Below are 22,711 nucleotides of genomic sequence, written 5' to 3' on the forward strand. Positions count from 1 at the left end.
AATAAATAAGAACTGAATAGGGCTTTTCAATAATATGAAACTTGTCGGAGTCACTACTGGAGTATGAGAAGCCCCTGCATAGTCAGATATTCTGTCCCTTTCACATTGCTGACATCTCACCAGGATAAGAGATTTCTACCATAATATAAATTATTGGACTATATTTTGATCAGGAGAAGCCAAATCTGAGCATGGCAGTTTGGCCCTATTGTTTGGGAAGAATAGATAAAATATTAAATATTAAGGAAACACACACACACATCAAAGATAGATACTATGGACGACCAGTCCATAGTAAAGAAATGTCATAAAATATTATGCCCATAAAATAAAGATTCAATGGTTTCCTAATTATACAATCTGAGAGGTGGCCTTACTCATCTATTTATTATAGCTTTCACTAAATCTCAGATGATTTGCTGCTTTGTTTGCAGATCACTGCTTAAAATGGTGTCTTTTTAGGGAGGAAGTGTTCAGTTTATTTTGCTATACTGCAGCAAAAGCTGCTGAAATGTGCTCTAGTGCTTGTACTGCGCAACTGGGTCAGTCAATGCGTCAGGAAAGGGAGTCAAACATGGGAATCCGAAAGTTAATTGTCAGCGTCTCGTAAACCCCCGTTTTCTTTGAGAAGTACACTGCTCTCTGGAAAACCTGGAGACGGAGAGACCTTGACTCGGCTCCTCTTTGGTTTCCATGGCATCCGCTCTTCATTGACTTCATTGTAATGAGCCCGCCCAATTCCCCTGGAACATTGATGGTGGAGGAAAGCTTCCGATTGCTCTCTCCGTGGTGCTGAAAACATTTCGGAGCACGCTCTGGTCCTTGTGCGCTATCCATGGTGCTGAAATCTCTCTGGGAGGCGCGGCAGTGAAGGAAGGTGGCGAAGAATTGCCAACTACGTCTGAAGGTGTGACCCCTGCAACTCTGCTTTAGACCACTCTTTCCAGCACTGGAGCAACTGGTTGATGTGTTGCACACCAGTGCCAGAGTTTGTAACACAATCATCAGGGATTCACCCAAATTGGCATGAAGTAGGCACTGGGAAGGTTTGTATTCATCATCCTCTTTTGAAGTCTACATCGTCTGACGACTCACTACCTCTACCTATCCCAAATGCAGTAAACTAATCAGCACCAATCCAGGATTTTACTTACAAATTGGACTTTGAATCCAGGCGGTTCTCTTTTTTCAAACTCGCCATGGCTCCTCCTGCACCTTTTGCTAGTGGATCCTTCACCTCCAGGAAGACCTTCTAGTTGTGTCTCACAACTTCTGTTCTATTCAGAAATCTGTGGGCTGTATGTAGACACTCAATCGTCTCCTCTTTCTGGCGCTGGCTCTCCTCCTTTCCTCCTCGCCCACAGTTACACACATACACGCATACAGAGAATCTCTCTCTCTCTCTCTCTCTCTCTCTCTCTCTCTCTCTCTCTCTCACACACACACACACACACACACACACACACACACACACACACCTCTTTATCTGGATGCACACCAATAGCCATTTTATGGAGAAAAGTTAGACATGGAACCAATATGAGCCATCATCACTGTTTATAAGGGTGCCCTAGCCAACCAAGTGAACGCCAGTTAAAACCTTTGCAGGAATGGAGTCCGTAAAACAAAGGATCCTGACCCCTGGCAAGGAGGGGCTGAAAAATTTAGCTGGGAAATCGCTGGGTCAACTCTACAGGTAAGCATATTTACCATTGTGGAGCTTCTTAAACTGTGGCTCCTGACTTCACTTCTGATACGAGGATAATTTCACATACAGCTGTGGCCAAACGTGGGTATTATTTGTGCTCTTTGGGTTTTGCTAGCTCGGGCTTTAACTTCAACAAAATGGTATCCAAATGGTTTTGATATTTAAGCATTTAACACCCTTCTATGGGGAAGCAGGCACCAGTGGTTTCAATATATTTGTTTCCAGACATTATCTTAGAAACACAGTCAGAAAAATCATACCAGTGTTGGGTAATTTATTCATTTTGTTCTGTGTATTTAGAACCTCACAATGAGCAATGTAGAAAATGTTTTCTTTTATGGGGGACCCCTTTGAACTGTATTTGGGTTTTAGTTTACAATTTATTTATAAGAAAGTTTCCCCCCTCCCCCCAAGGAAGAATTAGCACGGTTTTCGATTTGGATTCCCCATTCCCCAGTGTATTCGCCCTTCAGACGAAGAAAAACATGGAGATGCATAAATAATTGATAATCTAATGTCTTCTTTCTGGAACACACATAAAAGGTAGACCATAGGAAAGAGACACTGAGGGAAACGTGTGTCCTCCTACCGAACCACCCCTTTATCCTTACACAGAAATGTACTACAAAAGAAACTGTTTGAAAAAGTACCGCAGCAAACCTTAGTTACAAAAATACATCTGAATTCGATATCAATGGTTCGTGAAAATACTGCAGCCTCCCCCTTAATTAAACCAAAATCAAAACGAAACTAATTGGTAGTTAAAATAATAGCATTTGAGAATGAAAAGACAATGCCAAATTGATTAATTTATTAATCTTAAAAAAAAAATTACTATTTCACCTTATGCACATTCAGAGTGGCAGGTTAATACCTGAATAGGAAGGTCACCTTTGGTTGAGCAAAGCCACCATTGCGGCAATCGAAGCGTTGTTTTATTGGAGAATATTAGGCTACTTTAGGGTAACATCTAGAAAACGAGGGCTGTACTAATTTATAAGCCAAAAGGTATGCAGTAATTTTATTTTAAGAGCTGGCTGTACAACCCCAAACAAACAAACACACACACAAACACACACCATCCCACGTATTTGCTGTCATGCCCATCCACGTAAATAACGCCTTATTTTTACTAGAGAGGAAGAGGACACCAACGAAATATAATAAAAGCAAAATGCTGATTTGTATGACAATCTAATACTCCCGCTATAGTCTTAAATAATTTTACAAAGCTGTCTTCGAGAATAAAGAGATATACAAACTGTGCATTTTTTCATGGTTTTTAAAAACAAATATTGTATTAAAATGTCAAATTAACTCTAGGAATGCTTAATTTCACATTAGGCTTCGCGGGAAAAACAGGATCTAGTTTTCTCCTCTTGATCTTAGAATTGCCTCTTTACCTTTCTGTTTCTACAAGTCTTTTTTTCTTTTTCTTTCTTTTCTAGGCATACAATAATAAGTGTTGGGAAGGAATATTTGCATGACTGTATGAGAAGGCAATGTAAACATCAGCTATTATGTGTTATTTCTGATATTGCCTGGATGAGATTAGGATCGGTTATTTGATGTTATGCTATGTTATATTGTGTTATGCAATTAAGGTCAAGGACTGAATTCCTTGAAACTCGATATATGCATAGTATGTGTACACACACACACACACACACACACACACGCAGAGCATAGTAAAATACACCATATCACATCATCCAAAACCCAATCCCAATCTCCCCTCATCCAGGCAAACTAATAGATAATAGACAATCGTTGATTCTAACGGGAAAAACAACTTGCATCTCTCTCCCCAAACTAGCCAGTAAAGGAATATGTGAGTAAAATTAAACCCCATACCCACGTACTTCTGAGTAATCCCCATTGAACTCAATAAGATTTACTTCTGGGTAGGCATGTTTAGGACTGCGCTGTTAATTCGCTCAACTGGCACAGGATCCAGCTCGGATCTCCGTGATGTAGAGAAAAAACACTTTTGATCCTAAAATCAGCCGGTCCTGTTCATAGATCTTAACCAATCTGTCTTTACTGACCTAGATCTCGAAGGAGTGAAGGTCACTGCTGCACTCCTGTCCGAAATTTCTAAAAGTAGTACCGGAGGGGGGGTGGAAATCCCTGCAATGGAATATCGGATTTGCAAACCGAAAGACAAACGGAATAATATTTCGATCCCATTTCCAAGCCTTCCTTTTGTGAAAGGAAAACGTTTCCCCCCCGATGGAAAAACTAAGGGAAATTAAGGCAGGCGCGCAACTGGAAGGGTGAGAAACAGCAGCGGGAATCAATGGGAATTCAATATTGCTAAGGAACGTTGGGGTGGCCATTCAGATCCCTCCCCATTTGCCATGACAGCAGTGAGAGAAAGGGCGCTCGGCTCGCCTATGCATTGCCTGCTTATTCCCACCCACCGACCTTCTGAGGTCCTCGAAAGCAGGAAAGCCTTGCTTGGGAACGCTCAGTTTTCCACACCGAGGGAGCCGTGCGCCCATGACACGTTCCTCGGTGTCTTTTAAGCCTCCAAGCGCGGGCTGCCCGACAAGGAAGGCCTTCATTCGCGGCCGCCTTGGGATGTAGCTGGAGTGCAGGCCCGGCTGACTGAAAAAGCGCCAGGCGGCCATTTTGAGTGCTGGCAGAAAAACCAGACAACTGGCCGTCGCCTCTGAAAGAAAGAAAAAAGACGCCCTTTCCCTTCTCAATAGGCCTCACCGGGCCTCATGGGCTTGCACACTCCAACCCCCAACCCCCACTTTATAAGAGAGTTAAAGCCCTCTCTCTAAAAGGCAAGCAGACGTGGGTTTCGGCCCCCCTTTCCAGGATATGTTTCTGGTTGCAAAGTAGCCCAACATGGCGTCTCCGCAGTCGAACGCCTCCCATACATCAGGAGACACATAAGGAATGGAGGGGAGGGGGAAGGAAACAAGAAGCCTGGCAGGGGCGCCTCATTGAATTGCTTTGTGAAACCCACGCAGGAGATGGAAACGTTTCCTAAATCACGCCTGCCAACCTCTCGGGTGTTGTGGCGGGATATTTGTCAGTGGTGAGGGAAATAAACGTGTACCGAAGCCCCCTTGCCCTTTCCAAACTTTAATGTAGGGCAGATCTCATCTGCAACAGAAGGGCCCTGGTTCATTCTTGGGCCTGAAGCGCTGGAAAGTCACTCTCCCTGAGGGTAGACAGTACTTCCTGAACTAGGCGGATCAAGGATCTGGCTAAATGGAAAGCAGTACACTATGTTTCTACATATCCCCAGCGAGGTTTAGCACTCGCTAAATTGATTTTTAAGGCACACTCCTGGTTCATATTAAGCCCTGAATCTATCTGCCCTTGCTTTAACCTCTGCCACCCACCCCGGGCAAAAATAAAATCCCGAAGATAAACGAGGCCAGGGGATTGGAGTCCCTTGACTGAGATCATGTCCTCTTTGGTTTGGGCAGAGTCCTCGAGAAGAAGCAGAAGACCGGCGACACCATCGAGCTGACAGAAGATGGGAAACCCTTGGAGCAGCCCGAGAAGAAGGCGCCCCTGTGCGACTGCACCTGCTTCGGGCTCCCGCGGAGATACATCATCGCCATCATGAGCGGACTGGGCTTCTGCATCTCTTTTGGGATCCGCTGTAACCTGGGAGTAGCCATCGTGGACATGGTCAATAACAGCACTATACACCGAGGAGGGAAAGTCATCAAAGAGGTGAGAGAGAGAGACGTTGAGACAGTTCTCCTCTTCCACCTGCACCATCACGACTCCCAAACGCCCTTCAGGCGTCCATTTTAAGAACATGGGCTAGACTCTAAGAGAGGTGGCCTGTATGTCATCGTCTGACTTCAATGTTTAGGGAAAGGTTCTTTAAGCAGAACTGAAAAAAAACATTGCAAGGAGAGATGAATCCATTCATTTGGTTTTGATCCATTTTTTCCTCCTCTTTCTCTCGTTCCAATTCATTCACCCGCCTCATTTCCTGTTTCTTTTTTCTTCCCCCGTTTAAAACCAGACTCGGTTTTGTTGTCGTTGGTATGAGAATTTGGTGCACCTGTTGGCTTCTCCTACTGCTTTCTTTCCCTGGAGCTCGGAACGGCTTACATGGTTCGCTCCCCAAGCATTTTATATTCACAACCCTATGAGGTCGAGAAAGAACGTAGTTGGCCCGAGATCATCCCATGAGCTTCCTGGCTGAATGGGGCTTTGAACCTAGGGTACCCCACCCATAAATAAAAGATGTAGCTCCCCCACTCTCTCACACACAATTATATTTTAGAAGGCGAGCAGCTCCACGGAACTCGCAGCCCAAGGCACACCTGGAAGCAGGTCCCATTGAGTTCAATTGAACTTCCAATTAGGTGGGGCCAGGAGGACCGCAAACGCAATCGATTGAAAATCCTAAATTATTCAGCTGCGAATGGGGGTGAAAGGAGTCCAGGAGCCCGCACCCCACCCCGAGTCGGATCATGGTGCTCCGCTTCCTGCTTTCGCTTCTTCAGTTCAAATCCAGAGCTGGTCCCAAGATCAGACTTCAGCCGTTACATGGCAGCGTCTGCGCTCCGCACTTGCCAAAATCGATAGGGAACAGGGCAGAGGTGGCCCCTCTGGACAACTGCTATTTTAGACCCTTAAACATACTTATATGGCTAATAAATAATGATGATTACACCAAGTGGCCAAAAAGGACGAAAGAGGTTTGTTTCCCCCCTGGCTCTCTGGAAACTTCGGAATTAAGGAGATGACGGTCCATCAATCGTTTTTTACATCGCGATTGTCAAATCAGGTCCGTCTTGGTTTTTAAAAAGCGAGGGAGGGAATCTTTATTAAGAATATGAAGAAAGCGAAGCAAATCTGTATCAAACCCCTAATTCGGAGGGAAGGTGAAGCTTAGCTTATAGGCGGATAAATGTACGTCGCTTCAACAAGATTTTCTCTTTAATAATCGTTTTCTTTGGTGAGAAAAATAGCAAGGTGTTTGTGTCCAATAGAAAAACAAACAAATCACCACATAGTAATCGAGAACGTGAAATGGTTCACAAAATAACGCCCCACCGCCGTCCCCAACCATTTCTCCCAGGGGAAAAAACAGACTAACACAAAGTAACCAAGTGGCAAAGGTATCTTATTTATACAGTGAAATAAATTGCTGGACGGATCCGTTTCAAACACTGTTGTGTTCGGAAGCTTTTGAACATTATGTTTGATTTGAACCTGGCGATCGCCCAGGAGATTCATCAATCCACTTGAGACCCTTTTCAAATATATCCGACGCCCTCTACTCCCCAATATGCTGGAATCATGACGTCCCAGAGTACAGTACCCTCCTAGTACAATAATATAAATACTACTAATAATTAATAATGAAAAGCAATTAAGAATATATAGGTTACAGAGACGTTAGCAATCCCCATCCTTTAAAACCCCCAATGTGTTTGTTTGGGCTAATTGTTGAATTTAGCAGCGTCATGGGAAACCACATTCATATTCCGTGGCTGACAGCTGCAGGTACCCTCCGTGGACCTTGGCTTAGCACCGACCTGTCCTTTCTAAATGACTGCTTACAACGCATCTTCTTTTTCTTCCCTCTGTCTTTCCTTTCCTTGGCTTGGTCGCTTTCGGAAGAAAGCGAAGTTTAACTGGGATCCGGAGACGGTTGGCATGATCCACGGTTCTTTTTTCTGGGGCTATATAATCACGCAGATCCCCGGGGGATATATTTCATCCAGGCTGGCAGCTAACAGGTAATGGCAACCCGATCTCTCCCCTCCTCCACGTGCGAAGTAAGTAAACAAAGAGCGAGATGTCTGCTCCGCATGGTGTTGGGTTATTCTATGGTTGGTGTTTCTGCTGACAAGGGAAGAGGCAGAGAGCCGCGGGGACCTGTTGTTGGCTCAGGGCTGCTTCTTTTCCTGCATGGGCTGTTGGAAAGAAACAGCCTCCTGTCTGGGGAAAACCTCGATGAGCCACACTGCGGAGCTCAACCCCCACCCCGCTATGGTGCAAAGCGTAGCAGCGCAGTGCGGAGTGGTGCTCCCCATCCGCCAGTACGTGGGCGCAGACTCAGAGGCCAGAATAGTTTGGCTTTGCAGCCAATCTTTGTTGGTGGAGCGACAGACTGTTTTTGTGTTAGACGAACTGAACAGAAGGGGAATTCTCTCACGCTTAGGAGACAAGGCAGGGCACCTCCAGTGGTACATACAGTCAGGACTCTGCTTTTACGCCTCTCCTCCAGCCCATCTTTAGATGGAGTTCTGTGTAGCTTCTGGCATTTCTGCTCCAAAGTCCTGCTTTGAGGGCACTACTGGACACACCATCCCTGGCAGAGTCTCTCGCTCTCCCTACCAAGGATTTCTGGTCTTTTGCCGCAAGTTTCCAAATGAATACATTTCAGTTCAGTCCGGAATAAAACCCACCACCTGTTCTGTGCAACTAAGTCCCATGAGACTTGCTCCCAAAGAAGGGTCTATGGCAGGCATGGCTAAACTCGGCCCTCCAGATGTTTTGGGACTACAACTCCCATCATCCCTAGCTAACAGGACCAGTGGTCAGGGATGATGGGAATTGTAGTCCCTAAACATCTGGAGGGGCAAGTTTGGCCATGCCTGGCTATGGGATTGCAGCCTAAACGCTGTTTTGCTGGGTGTGTGACTCTGTTCTAGCTGAAATCACTGCCATTTTAACCCGAAATCTGAGATTATTCTTTAAACGGTCATCGTTTATTATCGATCATTTCGGTTCATGTCGCGTCTTTCAGTTTCAACATACAGCGCCCAAGGCTGCTCATAACAATGACAACCAAAAAAGGGGGCGGGGAGTCCATACTCCCTTCCAAGCCCAGTTGAAACGAAGTATTTTGATAGCTTAAGTAATAAAAAACACAACACTGACTTTCAGTTAAATGCTTCAGCTTAACTAAATTGATTATTGATTATAATAATCATACTCTACTAGTAGTACTTACTATTCAGTTAGCAGATTAATAATTGTACACATTTTCGTCGGACCGAAACCCACGGGTTCGTGTTAGCAAAACACGAATCTCCTGTTTTTACATTGTTATTATTGGTTTTAATGTTACACTTTATGATATGTCTTGTTCCTGGCGTTGTTTCCAGATCTTATTATTCAGGCATTAAGATATTATTCATATATGAAAGCCCTGTTGTTGTTTTTTGTTTTTTGCACATCACTGAAGCGCAGTATACTCGTTCGCTTGCTTGCTCGACGGTTCGAAACTATTTCATGCGGTCTGGCTGGGCTCTCTGTTCATACCGTCTGCTTCAAGTAGAGACAAATCCATTTGAATCGCTCAGGTTATATATAACCCGCTGAGCTTTTTGGGAAGCCGTCGATGGGGAGTCGAGTGCGTTATTATTAATTTTCCCCGCTTTTTATTTATTTATTTAAACAAAAAGACTCTGCGTATCCCTCAGATGAAAGGTGGGGGTCCTTATTAATGGGCAGCCGAAGGGGAGCTGAATGAGGCGCCCGCTGCACGAAGCAGGAGAGAAAGTGCTTTCCAAGAGAGCTTTGCACAATGAAAGGGAAGTGCAGATGGCGCGGGGTCTTAAGGCTCCGTTTCTATGGCGCCTGCCAAGGAGGTTTCAGGCACCCGGGGGGCGATTCTACCTGTTAATTAGATCCTCGGAGGATTCCCGGGCGCAGGAGGCATTCAGAGCCATCCTCTCTGGGAGGAGCAAGGGGGGTCCTAGCGCCGCGCTCTCTCCAACCCGGAAGCAGGCGGCCCCGGGCAGGGACTGGATGTTCCAAAGAACAAAGTCTCCGCGCGTAGAGGCCCTTTAGACCAATCCATCAGCCAATGCAGAAGTGCTGATCGCCCCCCGAATCGATCCCCTTTCCACCCACGCCGACTGCTCCGATCCCGCGCTTGCAGCTCTGAATGGGGAATGTTTGTGCTATTACAAAACCCCTCCCTCTCCTAGTCCGCAGTCATGAATCAAAGTAACTGTGTTCACACACGCGCGCGCATCTCACTTGCCTAGCTCTCTGGGACGACAACTCGATCGTCATTTCTTGCCCTGGGCAAGATTTCCACCAGTTGTTTGGCTTGAGTAAAAAAGGAATCAGGGATTTAATCGCCACCACTACCAACCCCCATCGGAGCGCTTCAAACTACCCCGGGTCTTTATCTGCACAAATGGGAAACGGGGTAACCTAGCTGTAGATTGCATTTCCAAAGGGAAAGCGGGTGGGGGTGGAATCGGACGCAGGGAAAAGTCCTGCAGGAAAGCTTGCTTTCCCTAAACATCCTCAATGCGACTCTATTAAACTGAATTTTACGTCGGATGGGAGAGCACCACCTGATCTAGAATCTGCGCTGATTTAAGGCTGGACTCCTATACCCACTTACCTGGGAGTAAGCCCCGTTGTACTCGGTGGACCTTTCTTCTGAGTAGACGTGCACAGGACTCCCAATTCAGATTAACAGGAATATACAGGTTTGGAAAGACAGCAGTAAGACCTAATCCACTTCCCCTCTAACCAGCTCCTGGATTGCTACTTCAGCCTCCCCGAAGTCGTGCGTGTTCTTCTTTAGCCCTAATTCTCTCCGAATTTATAGTTTTGAGATTATAGTTGTGCGAACTGGTAGATGTGGAGGGAGAGGAATGGCACGTAACTAATTCGGAATGCGTAAAGGCAGACAGCGACAAGATGGAAACCGAGGAAATGACGACTCACGACAGTCAATCTGTGAGCGTGTACTGTAGGTTTAGATGCCAAAACAAGGGCAATTCTCCATAGAACCGACCGTGGCCGATATTATAAATCAAACCTGTATGCTTAAAGGCGCATTGAAATCAGATCACCTGCTAAGTTCTAAATCAATGCAATAGGCATTCTATCAACCGTTTTGGATAAAAAGTCCAGTTATATTTCGGGGCGGGAGGGAGCCTTGTAATACATACATACATACATACATACATACATACGAAAGCTGGGAGTTTTTATTTACAGTACTCTCATTTGTCTCTTCTGGACGGAGGGCCCGAGGTTTCCTTAGGTGGCTCATATTCTGTTCATAGGCCTTGATTTGGCTCTACAACAATGAGTTTTTCTTCTATAGGCAAATATGGGTGGCGTGGCGACTGGGACATCCTGCTTTGGAGCAGCTGGGCTAGTGTCTCCTTCCAGACCTACCAGCCGGGCTCCGCCCATATTGGGGAAGTCATTGTGTGTTCCACCACCAACCACAATCCACAGTTGAGACAATACGAGTGAGTGGACATTTCATCCATACGAATGAATGGATGGTTCCTCCATATGAATAAACGGATAGTTTCCCCATACCAGTGCATGGCCATTTCTTCCATAGGAGTGAATGGTTATCTCCTCCATATGAGTGACCGACTATTCCTTCTCCATTCACTTGGATGGAGCTGGGGAAAACAGATGCAGCTGGGGAAAAGGACTGGGGCGATTGTGTTCCACATTACTGGAATAAGTGTAATCTCGCACTGGAGTCATCTCTAGGGATCTGTGGGTGTTTCGGCACCCACAATAATATATTTGTGGGGGCTGGAGCCCCTCAAAGTCAATGGGCAAAGTTGAAGCCCTTTGTTGCGGGCACCCACAATCTTCGCTGCGAGATGGTACCTATGTTATCTCGGGGTAGCTGTCCAAAGCCAGCAATATTGCAAAGACAGTCAACATGGTGCGGTTGCGAATCTTTGACCTACAACCATTTATCAGCGCCGCTAGCACAAGCAATGTTTAGGGATGAGAGAGCTGCAGGGGAGGGCATCGCGTTAGCTACCCCTGCGGCAGAAAAGGGCACTTACGGTGAGCCTTATGGGCATGGGCATAGCCAGGATTTTTGCTAGGAGGAGCAGGACTTTGGTTAGGGGGGACAGAACGGCATTGATTGGTCAGTTAGTTAAGTATTTCTATTGTTTTACTTGACCTAGGGGGCAGTTGCCCCCCTGCCTCCCCCCCCCCCCGGCTACGCCCATGATTATGGGTAAATCTGGAAGAATGAGGAGGCAGGGCTGCGCTTTCCCGACTGGTCTGCGCGCTCCACGGTGCAATACTGTAGAATGGCTCCATCACATTACAAGGGGTTTCCGCTGGGCGAGAGGAGCGAGGCAGGCAGACGGTCTCTTTGGGGAGACAGGGAGAGGGCGGCATGATTTCAGACTGCGGAGGATATGTGGCTATTTGTTTCTGGCCAGGAAGCGCCAGGCTCGCTGGTCTCCGCATCAGCAATCGGGGATTATTTACTAAACCGTAATTGTAGCCATTTTCGTATAATGCCATGCATTTCCCCAATACAAAGGGGGAATGAAAGCCCCAGTTAACACACATTCAGGTGCCCATCAGAGAGCTCTTCTTACCAAGTCCATTTAGTCTCGAGTTAAAGAGGAAATAACGATTGCGCTTTTATCTTATTAGCCGAGCCTTTAAAGGAGCCGACGACGTCGCCAGTCTTCCCTGGTGCCGTCCTCCCCCCCACCATTGACTTTTTATTTTCTGTCCAGTCAAATCCATCACATTTGCGTGCAGCCCGCTTCACCCCTTATGCCTAGTTTCAAGACGTGCAATGAACGGAGAGTGAATGAATGGTGTCGTGCTGTTAATTAGGAGCAGGGCGCGATCCCTTCACAAGTTATACTACACGGGGAACGTTTGTAAAGAGTGCAATATTTTAATCCAGTGTTTTCTCAGATCCAGTTAACTCACATCAGCAGAACCGTCAAACAGTCAATTCGTCATTCAGGGATTTCTAAGGTGATTAACTTTCTTGGTTGTTGTTTTTTAACAGTGTAATCAATAAATGAACTGATTAAAAGGGTAGGTATAGAATACAGGTGATGCTTTCAGGGTTTCAGAAGACTCTAACAGGGTCAGTTTGAAGGGAAAAAAACCTGAAAACAAACAATCTGAAATCCATGATCAAAACTGAAAAACTCTATAAATAAAAAAGCTAGAAATACAAATAAATTGCCCCCCCTACCCTCCCATTGCAAAGGATGAACACTTTATTGCGAGGGACAGCTCTAATTAAAACCTGATTAAAAACCCAAACATTAATCTGAGATTAATTAATAAAATCAATTACACCAATTTAAATCAACGACACCATTAACAAGCTGTTGTCATGCACACCACACAGTACTAAAAGTACTCTTACGAATCAGCTCTAGCAAGGAAAATTACATGGATATGTAATCAACTACATGGATGTGTCTTGTGCAGCAGATCTTTTTATCATGACTGAACTAAAATGACCAAAGATAATAATACATACATACTTTAATAAATACACTTCATCCTTTCAATGTTGACAACATAGTGGTGTTTTAATTTTTTAAAAAATTGCTCGGAGCTGCCCAGATTGATGACAATGACCTTTATTTTTATATAAATGTCATGCATCAGCAGACTCCATTTTCACGTGCATGCACCTATTTGACTGAAAAGAGAGAGAGAGAAGATTGGCATGCAGAAACATCAGAGTATGTATAAGAAGACACCTGCTGGATCAGGCCAAGGCCCATCCAGGGCCGTCTTGAGCATATCCTGTGTGTGGTGCAAAGCTCTCTCCAGCACCCCCACCCAGTTTCCCAGATTTTTTTAGGAAGGACGGTGCTGCCGGCGGGGCTGGAGGAGGTGGTCAGCGGCTGGAGGGCGGCTCCTCTGGCGGGGAAGAGGTAGAGGCTCAGCTGGCTGCTTCGGCGCGGCATGGCGGAGGCAGGCAAGGACAGCGAGCTGATGCTGGGAGGCACCACGTCCAGCCTCCGCCTCTTCCCTGGCGCCCTCCAGAACTTGGTGCCCCGGCGCCCCATGCCACTAGCCTCTATGGGTAAGACGCCCCTGGCCCCATCTAGTCCACCATCCTGTTCTTATAGTGGCCACCCAGATGCCTATGGGAAGCCCACAAGTAGCACCTGAGTGCAACAGTGTGCTTCCCTCCTGCAGTTCCCAGCAACTGGTTTCCAGAAGCATATTGCCTCCAACAGTGAATTATAACAGTAATTAATATTATGAAATTGTAGAAATGTTGTGGGTGGCTAAAAATTTGTAGGTGACTTCTGAGAACAATGGTGTCATAAGTTTTGGGTGTCTTACCTGGATGGGAGAATGGACTATGGAAGTTCTATGGAAACGGTTTGTCTATCCAAATTCAGGGCACACATTTCAGTAGATTTTCTGTCCAGTCTCAACTAGATTATCTGTTGAACAGGTTGTGGAAGAGCTAACTGGCTTCTGAAAGGTTTCCCTAGTGGTGGGTCTTCTGGAGCTAGTTCTAGTCTCCACATCATAGCTTCCAAGCTTCCATTGGCTGCAACTGCACTAGAACAGTGGTTCCCATCCCTAGGATAATTCTAATTGCACAGAAAATGCACAAGACTATTCAGAGACATTATTCAGGATTTGGCCTCAAGTTTATGGTTGGAACTTCACTCTACTCCTTCAGATGACTCTACCATAAAAACATAGGATGTTGCCTTATAATGATTCAGACCACTGGCCCATGTAACTTGAGCAGTGGTGGCTCTCCAGGGTTTCAGACAGGGAACTTCTCAGTTGTACCTTGATATGCCAGGTATACAAAAAATGTGCTCCAACACTGGAGTGCAGGGAGCTGCTAATCCATGATGTACCATATTTTTTGCACCATAACACTCACTTTTTTCTTCCTAGAAAGTAAGGTGAAATGTCTGTGCGTGTTATGGAGGGAATGCCTATGGGTGGCATGCCTATGGATTTTCCTCCTCTAAAAACTACATGCATGTTATGGTTGGGTGCGTGTTATAGAGCGAAAAATATGGTACATGTTTTTGTCATAGCACTCTGACTCAGGAATGCCCCTCCCCCAGGGCATATTTGTCACTGCCATTTCATATTTTAATTTTTTTAAATTTTCATGAAACAGGATATAAGTATGGGCATAACATTATCAAAACAATTGGTTTCCCCCCTCCCCCAGATCAGAAGACTAATGCATTTCCCATAGATCTGTATGTATAGCTGGCGGGTGCCAGTCATCAGAGTGTTCATGTGAATACTTTATAAAGGGATGTCATACTTCAGTAAAATTGCCTGTATCAGTTGCATAATTCAGGGCATGCACTCTCTTAGTTTCTCAGATAAAGTGATTGTCCATTCTTCCTGTTTCCATTCTGTGATATGTAGATCAGGCATAGGCAAACTCTGGCCCTCCAGATGTTTGGGACTACAGTTCCCATCATCCCAAACTAACAGGACCAGTGGTCAGGGATGATGGGAATTGTAGTCCCAAACAACTGGAGGGCCGGAGTTTGCCTATGCCTGTTGTAGATGATCAAATTCTTACTATGAACAATCATGCTGCCATGATGTACATATTGAAGCCTTTGGAGAAATTTCTAGGAGCTGAGAATCCTATGAACCTAGATAGAACCCACAACATAATATGAACATAATATGAATAGGAAATAAACAATGAAAATCCATAGCAGGTTATTAACTGACAGAATTTCCAAATCTGGTTAGAATTCTGGATTAGTTACAATGCATTTGTAATTCTGTAATGAATTAAACATTTTACCTGTGAATAAGTTCCTAAACTTTCAAGAAGTAAGTTTCTGTTCCACTATACAGTGGCACTTCAGGTTAACATACACTTCAGGTTACATACGCTTCAGGTTACAGACTCCGCTAACCCAGGTTACATATGCTTCAGGTTAAGAACTTTGCTTCAGGATGAGAACAGAAATCGTGCTTCAGCGGCGTGGCGGCAGCAGGAGGCCCCATTAGCTAAAGTGCTGCTTCAGGTTCAGAACAGCTTCAGGTTAAGAACAGACCTCTGGAACGAATTAAGTACTTAACCCGAGGTACCATTGTATTACTATTCTGTTCCACTACTTCTAACTATATGTTTCCAGACTAGAGTATGAGATTGTAGAATGCTTGAGCTGCTGAAGACCCAAAATGTCCCTAATACTTCCAGTTCAAATGGCATTCAACTTTCATACAGTACTTTACCTTACACCCAGTGATTTCCAACCTTAAACACTTTTAATGGAAATAAGATCCATTGTTTTCATATACTGTAGTAATATTTCCAAGTACAATATTAAAGATGTAACATTCTCATCCTAAATACTGTGTTTGGAAGCATAGACTGTTAAAGCCAATGTATCTTATTCTTTGGAAATAAAAAATCTGCATAATGCTGACTGGTACTAAATGTATTTACTTATCTTAAAATTTTTATTCCGTCTTTTGACCACAAGACAGTTCAGTAAATTCCCTAAACACAGAAAATAGATGACCAGGTGTGGAAGATAAGACTTTTGCACAGCACTCGGCTTGAAGAAAACAACATCTCCCTGTGTAGCATCTAAAAATGGAACAGGGTTTCATTAGTCTATTCATTCCAGAGGCATCTCTTCTCTCATGAGGTGCATAGAGATCTGCCATTGGAGGAACATAATTATGACATCACCATGAATGCTCTAAGGGCAGAGAATAGGAACAAAAAGGGTTTAATTTAGCACAGTCACTCCTTTCCTTTCAGGGAAATTCTCAATGAAAAATTAGAAGCCTGGGATCAACTTTCCATTGATTAAATATTAAGAAATCCATTGCATAGGACTTTTCTATAGCTTTTATGGGCAATTATTCACTACTGTAACAGATTTGCCAGCAAAACTCATATGAACATGAGTTCAGGACCATTAACTGATCTAGCCCAGAAAAAGGCAACATACCAAGACCTACTTTTCCTTCTTTCACTGCACTTGAATCTCACCCTTTCCCCACAACACCATGATGCCAAGGCAGTGATTTATCGAAGAGCCCACCCAGAGGGTTTTGGGGCTGAATGGCATTTGAACTGATTTTGACAGTCCAAATCTAAATTCAGCACTTCATCTGTGCATTAGACTAGTCTGCTCCTTCTTTAGACTCTGGAAACACGATGTTCTACCCACTTCCTAGTATGTAATGAGCTTGAACAGACCAGTGATCGTGTAGTCTTCTGCTACTCTTGAATTTCTTTGGATAGGGACCAGTTTTTCATAATAAAAATATTGGTATGGTAACTTTAAATAGATCATCAGAATGACTGATCAAAACATTTTGATCTATTAACAGCATGCTCTGAATTAGACGGGAGGTTTTTTATATAAAAAATAATGATTTTAAAAATACAAATATGCAAAAGGGGGGGGGGGAGCCCAGCTGGTACCAGTTTAAGAGAGGCACCCTTGTCATATCAGAGGAGATGCCTAATTTAAATGGTACCTGTAGAGTGACATGCACATTGTGAATAATCTAAAAACAAAAATATGCTTTTGACCCTTCAGAACAATTGTTATCCATATATTCATTTCTGAGATTTACTTCAGACAAACAAACAAACAAACAAACAAACAAACAAACAAACAAACAAACAAGACTACTTGGGGTTTCTGGAATGATATCATACTCCACTCCCTGCCAACCACAGATAGCATCCAGTATTTCTGAAGGACCAAAGTGAATCTGCCATCTTAAGTCTGAGTTTTATTCACACCATCTTCCTCAGATTACCACAAATAACTGATAGGAACATTCACATGTAGGTTCATTAGTATCACATATCTGCAATTACTCAGTCAAATTATACATTTTCTTTAAAGGCAGCTAATGGCAATTGAAGTATCTCATTTGCTTTTAAGGAGCAGTCTTGAATGTCACTATTATAGTTGCTCCTCTTAAAGTGGCCGGTGTCTAAGGAGGCTGTGCATTAGCATGATCTCTTCTTGTGTGAGCAGGTGACCATCTACAGTACAGTTCCAGCACTCCATTTGATCTTCATTTTGGAGTCTTAATTGAGCTAACTTACTTTCCTTTGAAAGCCCAAAAGATGTCATTTCACATCATCACAGAGTTAATAATTTATCTGAGAAACATAATTGTAATGGGCTTGTTTGATGATGTGATATTTCAAATCGGCATATTGGTTTGTTAGGGTATTTTTTTTGCTAAATGTATGAATTATTTAAACAATGGGGTGCTTGTAGTATTTTTTTTAAAAAAAGAAATTAATCATTCACTGCTTGTAAGAATTAATTCTGATTGCATGAGTTGTCCCACACAGCCATTGTACCAGACAGGAACAGAACAGTTGTGTCTTCATATTTCTTAACCAAAATTCTTTTTCAGTCTTGCTGAGGCTGTCCGTATGTTCTTGCTATTATAGCTGGTGTTTGGTCCTAGTAACTTTAGATTTATATCAACATCATCAGCGTACTCACAGAGGAAATAATTAGCTGGCGGTGGGACAGATGTATTGAAAAATATGTAAGTTCATCATATAAGGCTCAGGAAAGCCAAATTCATTTCTCATGCTGATTTTAGCCCACAGAAACTCCATAGTTATTGTAATAGGAACTTCACCTTATTCTGGGTCTATTATTGTCTTTGACTCTGATAGCCATAACTTGACATTTTAAGTTATAAAAGCAGTGATGCAACTGGAAAATGTGCACATGAGGATTTAGATGTGCACATAAAGGAAGGGCACATTGAATCAACTGGGTGATGTACACATAAGAAGAAGCAGACCAGACCATTTGCTGCTAAAAACCTTTTCATGGAGACTTTTCATGGAAAACCTTTTCATGGAGACTGATGCCATTCATACAATAATAGTTGGATGTACTATTCATCAAGTGAATTGTAGCCATCATACTGGGACTCTCCAGCTTCTTCTCTATGTTCCCAGTGGTCATGGTGGAGAATACCAGAACACACAATATGATGGCCCCAATTCATCATGGTAAATGGAGGCAAAAGGCAACCACTCAGCATGATGAAGCAATAGTAGTAGTAGTAGTAGTAGTAGTAGTAGTAGTAGTGGTTATTATTATTATTATTATCCTGCCCTCCCCAGCCAGAGCTGGGCTCAGGGTGGCTAACATCAAAATATATAATACATTAAAACATAAAGTTCAGCAATTGACTCAAATACAGCTTAAAATTGGATTAAAATCAAAATAAGATCAGATGGCTACCCACAAATTATAACTATAGGGGTTGGGAACCTTAGGTACTCACCAAGCTCAGCTATTTGTATGAGCCGGTGAGAAGAGTTAGAGAGGCCACTTATATGCAGGGTCTTGTAAGAGGAGGGGGGTCAGACTGGGCCCCAACCAAAGGCTCCGTCTTGCAGGCCCTGCGGAAAGATGTCAAGTCCCACAGGGCCCTGGTCTCTTGTGGGAGAGCGTTCCACCAGACATGGGGTATACCAGGAGAGGCTGTCCAGTAAGTACAAGGGTCCCAGGTCATAGAGGGCTTTAAAGGTTAGAACCAGCACCTTAAACTTGACCTGTACTCCACTGGGAGCCAGTGCAGCTGGTGTAGCACTGGATGGATGTGGTCCCACATCTTATTGGAAAACATAATACATATTCTGCCTCTTTTTCTCTCACTGGGGAAACACAAGTAAATTGACAAAAATAAATAAATAAATAAATAAATAAATAAATAAATAAATAAATAAATAAATAAATAAATAAATAAATCTCTGTCCATGACACACACCGGACTGCCATAAAAGTCTTCAAGATAGATCACTGCTTTTTCTAGATGTGGTAACTTGAAACTGTGTACTCTGCGTATTGAAACAGCCAAAAGAAAAATAACACACATTTAAGTATCCCTACACCCACTTAATCTCAAACAGGAAGAGCTTGCACAGGTTCTGAAATGTGTCCAGAAGAATAGTTCTCTGGTTAATCTCCAGGGAAATAAAGTTCCATAAATGTTGATCATATGTATTAGTGTGTCTTAGATGTTCAGACTTGAGGCTCAGGTAGCATTATTCACAGGACCCTCTTGTTTGATTCCACAGATTGTAGTGGGCCATAAACAAATCTTCATGCTATCTAGTTCTGCTGGATTATTTACTGCAAGGTGTCTGACAAAGCAACTGCATTAAACAAAGTGGTTGTCTGGAGATAAAACACAAACAGATTAACCAGATTCTCTATGGGAAGTGAGATTCTGTAATTCAGAGTGATCATGGTCACACAGTAAACAAGTGCCCTTGAGCTATTCTCCTTGAGCTTAGATTTGTGACAGCAGAATTCAAGATAATTTAATTTATTTTTCCAGTCTAGCAGGTGATAATGAGTCCAATTAAAACTTGACTCCCAGTTAAAATAGAATAGTCACATGTGTGTAATTGGAAGACAAGAATGCTTCACCACCATGGAACAATTAAAAGTATGGGTCGTTGGACTGTTACTACTATACTTCTGCTGTTACTACCTTGAGCATCGTTCTTTTGATTCTTACAGTGCTGATTTGTTGTATTCCAAGACACACAAAAAGGACCATGTATATTCAAACTGTGCTGTACATTCCGAGTGGAATGCTACTCAGGGGATTCTCCCATTGGCTGAAAGCAGATGGATTATCTTTTTTTCTGTGCCCCCTCCCACTGTGCTTCTGGAAATCTGCTTTGGGAACCTCAGAGGCAGTATGAGAGTGGCACAGAGGTTGCATACACACACACACAAATTAAAAATGCATTACATTCAAATTAAAAAACATAGAAATATCAGCAAACATACTGGTATGGTAGTTAAAATGGTAGACTAGGAGAATCAGGTCCATATTAGTCTTTGCTGTCATGAAAATCACTGAGTGACGCTGGCCAAACACTATCGATACCACCATAAACTTCCTTTATATAATGGTTGTGAGAATAACATGCGTTGAGGAGCAATGCTATGCCACCTTCGCTCCTTTGAAAAAAGGTGGGATAAAGTTTAAATACAAAGAGCCAGATTATTAAAATATCGGCGTCCATAATAATACAATATTTACTTGTTGTTAACCAAACAATTTCTGTAATATCTCATTGTGTTTTAAACTAGCCCACATACTAGGTGCAGCTTGCTTTTGTAATTCTAGTGTAGTAGTTAACAGATTCTTTTATAGTGAAGTCCACTAAACTGACTTCAGCTTCTTTCTCTGTTGTTTGGAATCTTTGCTTGAAGCCTGGTTCTTCCTTGCTTTCCACTGGCTCCCTTGGATCCCTCTTGGGTTGTTGTTTTTAAGCAGCAGTGGCAAAATAACACTGGCACTGACAAGAGCATCACTGGTGTTTCTGAAACTCCTCCCCCACCTCCTGCCTCCTATCTGTCTCTACAAACTGCAACAGTTTGTATGCTGTGCATCAGCCTAAGTCTGTTTAATGGGGAAGCCTTTCCCCTAGCAATACGATGGTATCTATAATGATTTTGCCCTGAGGGGATTTCTTCTACTTCACACCTTTCTTATGATCCCGTAAAGCTTTTGCAGCTGACTGGGTATATGTACATGTTTTGATGTGTGTTGATGGAATGTGAAATGCAGAAAGGTTTTTATTTTTAAATGGGTGAAGGAGGCATGAATTGCTACACACATATCTGTGTGCTAGGAGAACAAGAACGAAAGCTAGAGTTTTGTGAATTAATTGCCCACCGTTAGATTTTAACCTAGAAAAATAATGGCATTCTAATTAGTTCCACCACACACTTTCAGCAATGCGAGCATTAGAGACGTCCCATAACATCCTGTGATTTCATGTACTCATTGTGAAATTAACACCTCATTAAAAAGAGATGTTGTCAGGCATACTCATCTTTACAGAACTGTAATAACAATGCTTTCCCTGCCCATAATTCTCTTTGCCTGCAAGAATGAAACTCATGGCTATGTTCTGACACAAGGTTTGAGTGTAGGTCACCCATAGATAAGTCTAGTAAGAACCTGCTTATACTAGACTGTGCCTCTGAAAATCTGCTCTGCAGGAATGGGGACTGTCCAAGACCTTCTAAGACAGAATGGGAACAGTCAGTGGTGACACTGGGGGAAAATGGGGGTGGGCACAGTAGAGGCAAAGTATATTTCTAGGTGGCTTTGTTGTGTTCCACATGCTCAGATCTCTGAAAGAAAAATAGCACTATATATTATTGACAAGGAGTCCAGCAATGGAGGGGGCAAGCTCCTTGTGTGTGTGTGTGTGTGGGGTAGTTTGCCCCTCCTGCCCCCACCCATGGGAACAGGGAACTCCAAGGGGAATATACAAAAGTTGCCTCCCTCCCTTCATCCAGGGGAAGTCTCCACTGGATTGCAACCCATTTCATGAAAAGTCACTCATGAGCCAACCCCATATGCATGAAAATTAATTGTGCGGCTTACAGCTCTGCCATGAGGTTTTCATAATCCAATCCTATGTGGTGGTGCTGAGGGGTTCCATCATGGACCAGGCATGTAGAGAGAGAGAGGAGAGAAGTTTAAACCTTCCCTTACCAGAAGCAATCACAACCAAAAAGGAAGTTTACAATCACAGATTGGAGGATAATATGTGATTCTAGACTTACTGTTGACCTAATTTATGTCAAGTTATTACTCTGTTGCTGCATGGTTGCTGCAGATGTCTTTAGGGGACAAGAACAGCCCTGCTTCATCAAGCATTCAGTATCCTCTTCTCACAATCGCTTGCTATGTCTATGGGAAGAAGGAGCTAAGTGCAACAGCACTTCCTCCACTTGTGATTCTTAGCAGTGCGGTTTAGAGGCACAGTATCTCTGATAGGGGAGATGGGACATAGCCTTATCTTCTATGAGTTTGTTTAATTCACTTTTAAAGCTATCGAAATTGGTGGCCATCAATATATCTTGTGGATGCAAATTTGGAGGATCATAGAATTATGGAGGGGAAGGGACTCTGATAGTCATCTAGTCCAACCCTCTGCGTTGCAGAATTCCTGCCCAAATCCCATAATTTATGTGCTGTGTGAAGAAGGCAAAGGGGAATAAAAACCAGCTTATGTAGCACCTGGCTTGCCTGTGCTTGCCTGGGGTGTAGTGTGCCAGCTTGACATCTTGTTGAAGTCAGTACTTCACATATTTGACTTGGGAGACGATCCCAGACACCAGCATGTGCTTCTTTGTTTTCCACGCAGATCAGCCGGTGCTGCAGAAGCCTCATTGAAAGGTTCTGATCTCCCACCACCCTGCCGTGCCTTTT

At 43.5% G+C, this 22,711-nt stretch overlaps 1 protein-coding gene across 1 annotated transcript in view; it reads left to right on the forward strand.

Annotated features, from left to right (window-relative positions):
* The first annotated feature begins 578 nt into the window (after positions 1-578).
* SLC17A6 (solute carrier family 17 member 6) overlaps positions 579-22,711 on the forward strand; it is a 46,025-nt gene continuing 23,892 nt past the window's right edge. Inside the window, exons 1-3 of the mRNA XM_028729174.2 lie at positions 579-1,696; positions 5,158-5,410; positions 7,322-7,440. Coding sequence (XP_028585007.2) covers positions 1,611-1,696; positions 5,158-5,410; positions 7,322-7,440 — 458 coding nt within the window. The 5' untranslated portion in view covers positions 579-1,610. The remainder of the gene's footprint in view (positions 1,697-5,157; positions 5,411-7,321; positions 7,441-22,711) is intronic.

This window comes from Podarcis muralis, chromosome 1, assembly GCF_964188315.1.
Source record: "Podarcis muralis chromosome 1, rPodMur119.hap1.1, whole genome shotgun sequence".
Taxonomy (NCBI): domain Eukaryota; kingdom Metazoa; phylum Chordata; class Lepidosauria; order Squamata; family Lacertidae; genus Podarcis; species Podarcis muralis.